Source organism: Dermatophagoides pteronyssinus, unplaced genomic scaffold (genome assembly GCF_027571235.1).
Source record: "Dermatophagoides pteronyssinus isolate colony J.1.1.1.1 unplaced genomic scaffold, Derpt_VIB-CSIC_2022.12 sq0003, whole genome shotgun sequence".
Classification (NCBI taxonomy): Eukaryota; Metazoa; Arthropoda; class Arachnida; order Sarcoptiformes; family Pyroglyphidae; genus Dermatophagoides; species Dermatophagoides pteronyssinus.
Genome location: NW_027461527.1, coordinates 1,063,027 through 1,074,470, shown reverse-complemented (window position 1 = coordinate 1,074,470; position 11,444 = coordinate 1,063,027). Strand labels below are relative to the sequence as shown.

At 28.9% G+C, this 11,444-nt stretch overlaps 2 protein-coding genes across 3 annotated transcripts; both read left to right on the top strand.

Annotated features, from left to right (window-relative positions):
- Window positions 1-301: 301 nt before the first annotated feature.
- Window positions 302-4,148, top strand: LOC113797921 (amidophosphoribosyltransferase-like). 2 transcript variants are annotated; one of them, XM_027348391.2, is made up of 10 exons: window positions 302-842; window positions 1,876-1,919; window positions 1,978-2,235; window positions 2,305-2,570; window positions 2,652-2,949; window positions 3,016-3,086; window positions 3,137-3,326; window positions 3,394-3,558; window positions 3,620-3,751; window positions 3,844-4,148. In XM_027348391.2, the coding sequence occupies exons 1-10, from the start codon at window positions 658-660 to the stop codon at window positions 4,023-4,025; spliced, it is 1,791 nt and encodes a 596-aa protein (XP_027204192.1). In that variant the 5' UTR covers window positions 302-657; the 3' UTR covers window positions 4,026-4,148. The 2 variants fall into 2 exon arrangements, with proteins under 2 accessions (XP_027204192.1, XP_075681261.1); XM_075825146.1 differs by lacking the exon at window positions 302-842 and adding an exon at window positions 1,700-1,800.
- A 1,518-nt stretch (window positions 4,149-5,666) lies between these two features.
- LOC113797892 (uncharacterized) lies at window positions 5,667-11,427 on the top strand. Its single transcript, XM_027348353.2, has 4 exons — window positions 5,667-7,423; window positions 7,491-8,332; window positions 8,409-8,989; window positions 10,820-11,427. Exons 1-4 carry the CDS (start codon window positions 6,849-6,851, stop codon window positions 11,363-11,365), a joined length of 2,544 nt encoding a protein of 847 aa, XP_027204154.1. The 5' UTR covers window positions 5,667-6,848; the 3' UTR covers window positions 11,366-11,427.
- The last annotated feature ends 17 nt before the right edge of the window (window positions 11,428-11,444 follow it).

Below are 11,444 nucleotides of genomic sequence, written 5' to 3'. Positions count from 1 at the left end.
CATTTTGAATGCTACTTGTTGTTGTTGTTGTTGTCACCGTCGTTATTGCGTGATTTACTTTTGCGTTAATATTTGATAAATCAATTTAATCAACAAATTTTTTTTCTGTATTTATATATTTTCGAAACAAAAAAAATCATTTTCAATCAATCAATCAATCGTCAATTTGATTTGTTTTTTCTTTGCTTTGCTTTTTTCATTTCATTTCGGTGACTACTGGTATTATTTATTCAAATCGAATGATCCAACAAATCACTTTTTTCGCTCTTTCTCTCTCTACATATAACAGTTATAATCAATAAAATGGTGATGAGATTTAAATCTAAATGATTTGAAAAATCTAAATATATAGAACAGTTGAAAATTTTCGAAACCCACGTTTTTTTCTTCTTCTTCTTCGTCGGTGTAACTTTTTTTTTACAAATCAAAAAAGAAAAAAAATTCTTATCGTTGATGTTGTAGTTGTTGACCCACCTTCATCGTGTGTGGATCATCCAAAGAAAAAAGAAATATTCATATTCATTTGTGGATTGTGGGTTTTGTGTGTGTGTTTGTTTGTTTGTTTTTCAAATTTGATACCGATTCCGATCACTGTGTTCATTTAATTTTTGTTTTGTTTTTAAAAATTAATTAACAATAATAAAAATATACTAAAAAATGTGCTCGAAAAAAGGTCACGTTAATCTATTGTTTGATATTGATAATGATAATATCGATAATGATCATCTTGAACAATTACAAGATAAATGTGGTGTTTTTGCTTGTATTGCCAATGGTGATTGGCCAACTAATCTTGATGTTGCCCATATTATATGTCTTGGTTTAATTGGTCTTCAACACAGGTTTGTTTTAAATTTCAAAAAAATTCTTCTGTGGTTTCTTGTCCTTAATTTCAAACATTATTCAAATATTTTTATAAAAAAAAATCCATGTCCTTCGACAATGTCGTTCAATCACATCATCAATGATGATGAATTTTGAATGATCCGTTATTATTGTTATTATTTTTTTTTGCAACAAAAAATATTTATTTATACAGTTAATATTGAGAGGATAATTTTCTATTTTCTTTGATTATCATTATCGATTTTGCTTAAAGCTTAAGTTTTACAAAAAAAAAAATCTTCATATTTTTTTTGCACGAAAAATTAAACAACAACAACAAAAAAAAAGAGATTTCCAATTTCCAATGAATAATGTTATTTGATGATCGTTCACATTATATTGTCGTCAACAAAATAAATAATGAAGATAATAACATGCAATCATTCATTATTAATCAAAGATTATTTATATCATCAGATTGATCAGCTGATACATCTTTCGATGAATTTTTTGTTCGTTTTAAGAAACGAACAAAACAAAAAACAAAAAAGTCAGGCAGCTAAATCTGAAAAATCTATAGCAAAAATAAATATTTATTGATAAAAAAATATTATGTTCGAAAAACAGTAGATATGATTATTATTTTTCTTGTTCATTTGTTGAAGAAAAAAGGAAAAATTTTTCAATATTTAGAATAATAATTTCATTTGATGATGATGATTCGGTGATAGAGTGAAGAAATCAATCAATCGATTGATAATCATTTTATCATTACCGAATGAAATTTTTTTTTTTTATATTTCACTCTTTTCTCTTTGTCACATGATGTTTGGGAATTTATATTTTCTTTTCCTACGTTTTGGATTTGTTTATGTTTGTTTTTTTTACAATGATATCAACAGATATCAACAATCGTCATCAATTGGTCGGATGTGAATGTTTCGAAATTATTAAATTGGACAAGATTTTTTTTTTGTACATTTTGGATAGATTAAAAAAAAATTCAGACTAATTTTGAAATTTTCTTCTTTATCAATCCAAAAAATGTAGAGGTCAAGAATCGGCTGGTATAATCACTTGTAAATGGACACATGGTTAGTCATATAATTTTAATTTTGGAAAAGATTTTTATTTAAAAAAAATGATTCATAGAACCATTGGCAATTCATCGTGGTATTGGTCTTGTATCACAGATATTCAATGAATCTGTAATGATGAGTTTAAAAGGTAATCTTGGTATTGGTCATACAAGATATTCAACAATGGGTGGTGCTGATAATGTACAATTAGTACAACCATTTATGGTACATGCTAGTTATGGTACAATTGCCGTTGCACATAATGGTGAATTGGTTAATTCGAATCGTTTACGTGAACGAATCTTAGCGAATGGTGTTGGTCTTTCAACAGGTATATAAAATGATGATTATAAATGAAATTAAAATTGAAATTTGTTTTTTTCCTCTAACCACTGTTTAGGTAGTGATAGTGAACTTATAACACAAGCATTATCGATGGAACCACCGGAACAATTTAAACAAGAGTATTTAATGCATAAATATAAGATGCCAAACCGTATATCATCACCACAGATATCGATGACAAATGGCAATTCTGAACATATAATAGATAATAGTGATACGGAAAGTATTGATTCGAAAGCATCAATGTATCAGAGTAAATTTTCTACACAATTCTCACATGATAGTGATAAAGAGGCAAATTTTGTGGCCCGAATTTTACATGTTAGTTTTTATTCTTATTGATTGATTGATTCATTTAATATTAATCCTTTTATTTAAACAAAAAATTCTAAATCAAAATAGCTTATGTCGTTAACACCATTATCATATTCATTGACAATATTGTTTGATGAATGTATCTATGCTATACGTGATCCATTTGGTAATCGACCATTATGTTTAGGTGCATTAGTACCACCAAATACACCATTGGGTAAAATTGAAAATTTCGACAATGTTGATGGTTGGGTTGTTTCATCCGAATCATGTTCATTTCCATCGGTTTGTGCACGTATTGTACGTGATGTAATGCCCGGAGAAATTGTTAAATTGGAACAACATAAACCACCACAAACATTGGCCATTGTACCTAGGCCAGATAGTATGTTGTTATAAATTGATAACATTGATAAATTAAAATCATTATAAATTTTCATTCAAACTATAGATGCACCACCTGCTTTTTGCATATTTGAATATGTTTATTTTGCAAGACCTGATTCAATGATGGAAGGACAGGTATAGACATTTTAATCATTTTGACAATAGTTTCAAATTTTAAATTTTAGATGGTATATTCGGTACGAAAAAAATGTGGTCAACAATTGGCTATAGAAGCACCGGTCGTTCGTGTTAACAATGATAATTCTGATTTGATTGTTGCAGCCGTACCTGAATCTTCTATTCCGGCGGCATTAGGTTATTCGCAAGAAGCTAAACTTCCATATGTAGAAGTTTTCTGCAAAAATCGTTATGTTGGTATGTATTATTATCGTTATAAAATCAAATAATCAAATCATTATATTGATTTCTATATTGAATAAAGGTCGTTCATTTATTCAACCATCAATGCGATTACGACGATTAGCTGTAGCCAAAAAATTCGGTCCATTATCATTGAATTTTATTGGTAAATCAATCATATTGATCGATGATTCAATTGTACGTGGTACAACCATTGGACAATTGATTCGATTACTCAAAGATGCTGGTTAGTAAGAATTTAAAACAAAATCATCCAATCATATAACTAAATTTCAAATTAAAAATAGGTGCCAAAGAAGTACATATACGTATTGCATCACCAGCATTACATTTTCCTTGCTATATGGGCATCAATATACCGACAAAAGATGAATTGATTGCCAATCATTTTCAAGCAGATCAATTGGCACAACAACTTGGTCAGTATTTTTATTATCATTATTATTATTATGTGCAAATGTTAAATCAAATATGACCATTTTTGTTTGTTTGTTTGATTTATGTTGAATAGGCGCAGCATCACTTGTATATCTATCGGTAGATGGATTAAAAAAATCTGTACAAACCGGAATTAAAGATCATATTTTAATGAATAATCCAAACAAAACAATCAGCAAAGAAGAATTACGTAATCAAATTGGCCATTGTACTGCATGTTTAACCGGACAATATCCTGTTAAACTTAGTTTTTGAATGAAAATCAATGATTTATTATTATTATTATTATTATCATTTTTTGTTTTTTGTCTTTCCGATGATGATTGTACGATTTCGAGGTTTATTCAAAAAAAAAAAAATTTTTTTCTTTATCGTTCATCAATTTGTTTGGTTGTTTTTTTCGTTTTTTTCATCAACAAAATGACTGATTGAAATTGTATACATTGAATTTGAACTGAATTGAACTAACAACAATAACAATATCGAGATTGAGATAAAAACCAAAATCGGATATGAATGTTATATTTAAAAAAATTTATAAAAAAAATTTGTAGCTAGTCAACAACTGATATATCGAAACAACAAATAAAATCAAAATAATAGGATTTTTCTTTTTTTTAAATTCAATCAATCAATAACAAATTCTGCTCAATATGAATAATAAATTTAAAAAAATAAATTAAATTATTAAACATTTTTTGATTTTTAAAAAAATTAAAAAAATTTAAAATCATCATCGCCCAGAGCAGCCATCTAGCGACCAGAATGCTTTACAATTTTTTTTGAAAAAAAGTTTTTTTTCTCAAAAATCGAATTGAAATTGCATAAGTTTTTCCAAAACAAAAAAAAATTATTCACAATTATCAATATTTGAAATTTATTCAAAACAACGAAAAAAAACTAGGAAACATTGAAACAACAAGCAAACAAACAAACAACAAAAAATCAAATACAAAGAACACCGACAAAACAGTCATTACATCCGTCTGGTAATTTACTTGATGCAATCAAAATAATAATGATGATGATGATGATGATGATCAAATTATGGACAAAAATTATTCTTCTGAAATGATAATATCATTCATAATATTGTTTGCATATTTAAAGTTTACTTTCAAACAAAACGAAAAAAAATTATTATTATTATTATTATTCAAATCGAATCGTCGGGAAGTTATGATGATGATGATGATGATGATCATCATTATTATTACTGGTGGAAAATGATGTGTCGCCCAAACGGCATTCAAGCCAATAATATACATTTTGGATGATGGATTGCGCTGGCGCCATTCATTTCCAGAGAGACATTCTTTTTTTTCTTCTTGTCTTTCATCCATTTATTTATTTATACATCCATATGCATATCCATGGATAATATAGGTGGATCATCATCATTATATTTATATTTCAATGATGATATCTATTTGTAAACATGATGATGATGATGATGATGATCCAATGTTGATGGTGACTGTTGATATTAGATAGATGTATATGATTGATGCTACATTTGTTTTTCTTTCAATGTAATATCAAACATTATTGCGTTCATTAATATCAATATTTTACCCAACAAGAAAAAAACATTGATCATCCTTATATTACATGGATTTGTAATCTATGAGAATTATAAAATGAAAGAAGTTAGTAAATATTATTGATTTTGAAAAAAAAATTGTCAATCAATAAAGGTGGATTATTAAATTTTATTTTATATTTACACAAAATTTTTATATAATGAGCCAATTTTGAATATTTAAAAAATATATATATTCGCACCAGTCATGCGTAGTTTGATTTTTTTTTTTTGTATGTCTCTCTCACTCTCGTTTTGTTTCTGTTCTATTCTCATGAAAAATTTTGGCTTGTTGCTTCGTCGAGTTGGTTGAGCACAATATGAGTGTGTGTGTGTTTTGTGGCAGTGGCGACAACCAGCGTTCGAATAAATAATAAAATTCATGAAAATTCAGCAACAACAAAAAAAAAATGAAAATGAAAAAAATAAATTCATAAAACTTGCTCCAAATTTTTACTGTTTGTTATTGGTTGAAATGCATATGGTGATTTTATTTCTGTTTCACTGATTCTCTTGTTCATTCATGTAAATTCTAAACAAAAAACATCAAACAAACAATAAGAACAACGATTTTGATTTTCGAATTTGATATATAATAATGATGAAATTGTAAATGAAAAAAACAAAACAAAAATTCTTATTCAAATTCATCTTATTAACACTTTATGTCCGTAATAATTTTCTACTTTTTTTCTTCATAATCATCATCATCATTGCATTATATAGTGAATCTCTTTTTTTCTTCTTAGTAAAGAAAGATTTTATTTTCTTCGAACAACATTCGTTTACATTCCGAACCGATTCTTCTTCTTCTTCATTATTATTATTAAACACAAAACAGAATCATATAAAGTTCGAAATCGAAATTCTGTTTTGTCGTTATTCATATTGTTTTGGCTAATAATAATATTATTCTATATATCTATGTATGATTGTCGAAGACATATATATCTATCTGGGAAAAAAACAAATTCGAATCGAATCAAAAACGATCACATCAATAAAATTTCTTCAGCATCATACAGAATGAAATAGAAATTCTGTTTAAACTATTTTTTTAATTGATACCGTTCAGAAAATTATCACCGCCATCTTAAAAAAATTCTTCGCCTTATTTTTTTAAAATATCGTTTGATGTTCGAATATTTTTGTGCCTTTCCAGAATTTTTTCATAAAAATTCATTTGTTGATTCTGGCTTCTTTTGCATTGTGTTTTGTGTAATTTTCATCTACATATAAATACGGTATCCTTTTTATATAAATATTATCTTTACTATTTTTTTGATAAAATATTATAAAGAAAACGAATTTTTTTTTCGTATGAATCATTATTTTTTGTATTCTGGTTCAAAAAAGAACCCATAAAAGGTGCTATTTTTTGATGAAAATTTTATTTTTTAAATAATTTATTTGATAACAACAAAAGAAACAAACAAATGCCGTCCACATCTTTTTTATTCGATTAAAGAAAAAATTTTTGATGTTCTTTTTCATTTATGACGATAACGAATTCCTTTTGTACATCTTCATCATCATCACCATCATCATCAATGTCCTCATCAACTGCATCATATGATTCTTCATCATCAAATTTGATATTTCAAAGTCCAACATCACCATCATCATCTACAACATTGAATTCATCATCGTCAACATCATCAACAACAAATTTGGATACATCATCATTATCATCGTATCAGAATCGTAATCAAAATGCTCTTCAACGACGTGCACAACAATTACGACGATGGCGTGAAATTGAAGAGCTTGAACAACAGAAACAGGAACAGAATCGTAAACAACGGACACCGACCAAAGTTTGTTTTTCACCAACAACATTATTTTTGTCCGCTTGTGCACAACGTGATGTTGATGAATGTGAACGTTTATTAATGATCAAAGAATTAAGAGATGCCGGTGGTGTTAATGTTATCAATTGCGATGGTTTAACTGCCTTACATCAGGCTTGTATCGACGATAATGAACAAATGGTAAGATGGTTGTTAAGTAAATCGGCCAACATTAATTGCAAGGATAATGAAGGCTGGACACCATTACATGCCAGTGCCAAGTAAGTTTTGTCATCTTATTTATCAAATAGATTTAATTAATCTTTTTTTTTGACACATTTCATCTAGTTGTGGCAATCTTAACATTGTCAAAATATTGATTTCAAATCCTGCATGTGATCTATTCGCATTGAATTGCGATAATGAACTAGCCTGCGATGTATGTGAAACAAAAGAATGTGAAGATCTGATTCGTCATCAGATGAATCTTGCATTGAATTATGATCAAAAAACACGACCATCATCGATTACGAATCGTCGAACAAGATTCACTGTTTCAACGAGAAGTGTTTCTGGCGATGAAAATCATGATACGAATTATGATGATGATGATGATGAAAATGAAGAACTGTATAAGGATCTTCGTCAACAAGAATTAAAGACAATCGATCGTGATATTGATATTTGGATCGAAGCAAAAAGGATCAATTCATCATCATTTGATATACGAGCAGAACTGGAACGTACAAGAGATCCATTATCAGGTGCAACAATCTTACATGTTTGTGCAGCCAAAGGTTATCAAGATTCCTTGGAGAAATTCTTGAATATATTCGCCACCAGTGTTGATCTCGATTCATTTCGCGATTGTGATGGCTATACAGCCTTGCATGCAGCTGCATTTTGGCGCCAGCCTGAAACATTTGAAATATTGTTAAAATTTGGCGCAAATCCTGATCTAATGACTGAAAAAACCAGTGATAATATTATGTCTAGTTCTGTTTTAGAACTATGTAAAAATGATCCAAAATTTGTCGAATTAATTGAAGTAACCAAAGAAAAAGAAAAGATTGCCAAAGAATCGGAGACACAAAGAAAAATATTCGCTAAACGTCAACGTGAACAAAGACGTTCGACGCAAGGCGTCAACCGTGAAGACCTCGAACAGGCATTGAAAATGATGGAAATGGGTATGTCAATAATGAAAACATTCAATACTGTTAATGATCTGTCAATTGATGCTCATTAATTTGATTTTTTTTCTAGCTAAAAATGTGTCATCTCCCGAATCAACAGACAGTAAACGTCAAGCTGATGGCGATGAAAAAGCGACAAATATCACCAATGGAAATAGTAGCAAAAATGTTGCTGATAATATGACTAATAATGAGAATGATAATTCATGTTCGACAACAGCAATCGTTTCCCTTAGTAGTCTACGACGATCATCGAATGTTAATGAGGATGAATCATCCGAACCAACATCGTTGACAATCAAATTACCGAAACAACAGCAATTAACCAAAACGAATTCCGGTCAATCGATTAATAATGGTGAAACATCAACAACATCATCAATGACCACGACTGGGGCAGAAACACCACCTATAACAATGAAAATTCAGATGACAACACCAGCTGAATTTGCTAAACGTAGAAGGATAAAACGACGTTCAACAGGTATTGAAGATGATAGTGGTCATGCATTATCACCCGACATACTAGCCGATGCAACTAATCCATTAACGATTTCCAACAACATCAACAACAACACTGATAATACTACTGTAAAAACAGGTGAAATAACGCCCTCACAAATTGATGCAGCATTCGACATTACATTGAGTGTAAGTATTTTAATTATTAAATATGAATTTCAATTTTTTATCCATCCATATTTATAAATGTCAAGGTGATCATCATCATCATCAAAAATAACATTTAATGATGATGCTAAGCAATTTTTCAAATATTTATAGATAGCTTTGATAGATATTGTTAATTAATCAAATAGTAATTATATTATTTTTAGATGTGAATTTATAATAATTTAGTTTAGTTAACTAAATTTATATTCCTGTTTATACAATTGTCATAAATTGTGTTACAATTTTTTTTTTGCTTTGAATTTTCAAATTCCATATGTGTGTCTGTGTATTTAGAATTTCGAAAACTAGAATGATAGATAGATAGGTGTGTATGTTTATATTGATGAAAAAGAATTTTTTGGCTATTTTTGCGATGTTTTTATTTTCGATTCAATGAGCTACTACAATTTTGATATTCTTAATAAATGACTGTTCGGTTTCTATTTTATAAATATTGCATGTTCTCGTTTTTTAGTTTTTTTTTCTTTCTTACTTTATTTGCACAATTTTAAGATTTGTTTAGACAAACTTTTTGTTTTGCTTTTCTTATTGTTCATTGATTTTGTAGATTCTTATAGACGTGCACACACAAACACATCATGCAGAGAATTAGAACATGCATATATTGCATATGAAATTCATGTTTGAATGTTTTTTTTTGTTTGTTGTTTTGTATGAGTGATATCATCACGATGTATATCCAGGCAAAGAATATTCTTTCATAGTTCTATGCATGTGTTCCTAAGGCAATTGTCCCTTTTATTTTTAGGCTATGGAGAAAAAATCTACATTCGGTAGCTTAATTTTGATGGTATTTTTTGCTCACCATCATCATGTTGTTTCTTTTTCGATCGGAATCAATGTTTGTTTCTTGTGTTGTCTATGGGGTTGGTCTTATGCCTTTCGGTTTTGTGCACAAAGATTCTTGAATAGTGAAAGATGATTATTCTAGATCCGAAATACCTATCAGATGATGACGAAATGTAAATGTTGAAATCGACATTCACACACACACACACAGTCAGACATATAAAAATAAACCCAAATTGCAATTGCATAAAATTGTAAAACATTTTTCGGAAAAAATAATTTTTTTATATTCAGATTTTTTGTTTTATTGTCGGTTGTCGACTTTTAAACATTCGTTTCTAATATGTGTACAGGGAACAATCAAATAGAGTTAATTAATTGATTTTAATTACTGTCTAATTATTGTTCGTTTGTCTTCTGTTGATTGTTTGTGTGAATTGATTTGATAATTTTTATAGTTTGAATATATCCTTGATTTAGTCAAGTTGTTTGTCGAGTGATCCTTCTATCTCTATTTTTATCATAATGTCTTATGGATCACTTGGACGACGATCTGGATTGTCATCGACATACAATCCAAGGATATCGTCATCCTCGACAACATCCAAACCATCATCCAATCGTTTATCATCAACATTGACTAGCTCAAGTCCAATATCTCGATCATTAACATCGTTATATGGCGCTGGTTGTAGCGGTGTTGGCCAATCGGCTGTCGATCAATATATGCAATCAGCTGCTTCATCGACACCTTCATATAGTTCCGGTAGTCATCGTCGTAATCCGCATATTCGTCGACCCTCATCACATCATCAACCATCCACAGCATCATCAATTGCAAATCGTGCAAGATCACATTCACAAAATAGTTTGAATTCGATTGGCAGTGGAACACAGACCTATTCTGTAATCAGAATTTTGTTTTAAAAAAATTGAATATTTTTATTATCTAATTCAAATCTAATCCTTTATTTTATTTTATTTTTTCTTTTTACATAGACACCATTAAATACATCCAGTCGTTCATCACGAATCATTAATCGTCCAGTATCGAATGCTTCATCATTATCATCATTGAATTCAGCACGTAGCCGTGAATCATCTTTGGCTGATGATAATTTATCAACAGCATCATCGATAAATTCATTAGCATCATCCTATGATAATAATAATTCATTATCAACAAATAATTATTCTAGGTCAAATTTTAATAATAATGATAACAATAATAATACAAGCAATGATGCAAGCAATAATCTAAAAGATTTATCCAATTTATTATCATCGGATGAGATTGATTATAAAAAATTATGTAAACAATTATTACGTGAAAATGAATCATTACGACGACGTATCAAAGAATTAGAAGAATCTGAAAAGAAACGTGAACAGGATTTTAGTCGTGAAAAACGTTCATTACAACGTAACATTTCTGAAATGGAAGAAGAATTAAAAGTAATGAATGATATTAAAGCGGATAATATGCGTTTAAAGGATGAAAATGCTGCATTAATTCGAGTCATTTCAAAATTATCAAAAAATTAAAAATTTTAATCAAAAACTAATGGAATGAGTGTGTAAACATCCGGTCAATCTTCTTTTTTTATTTTTAAAAAATGATAAC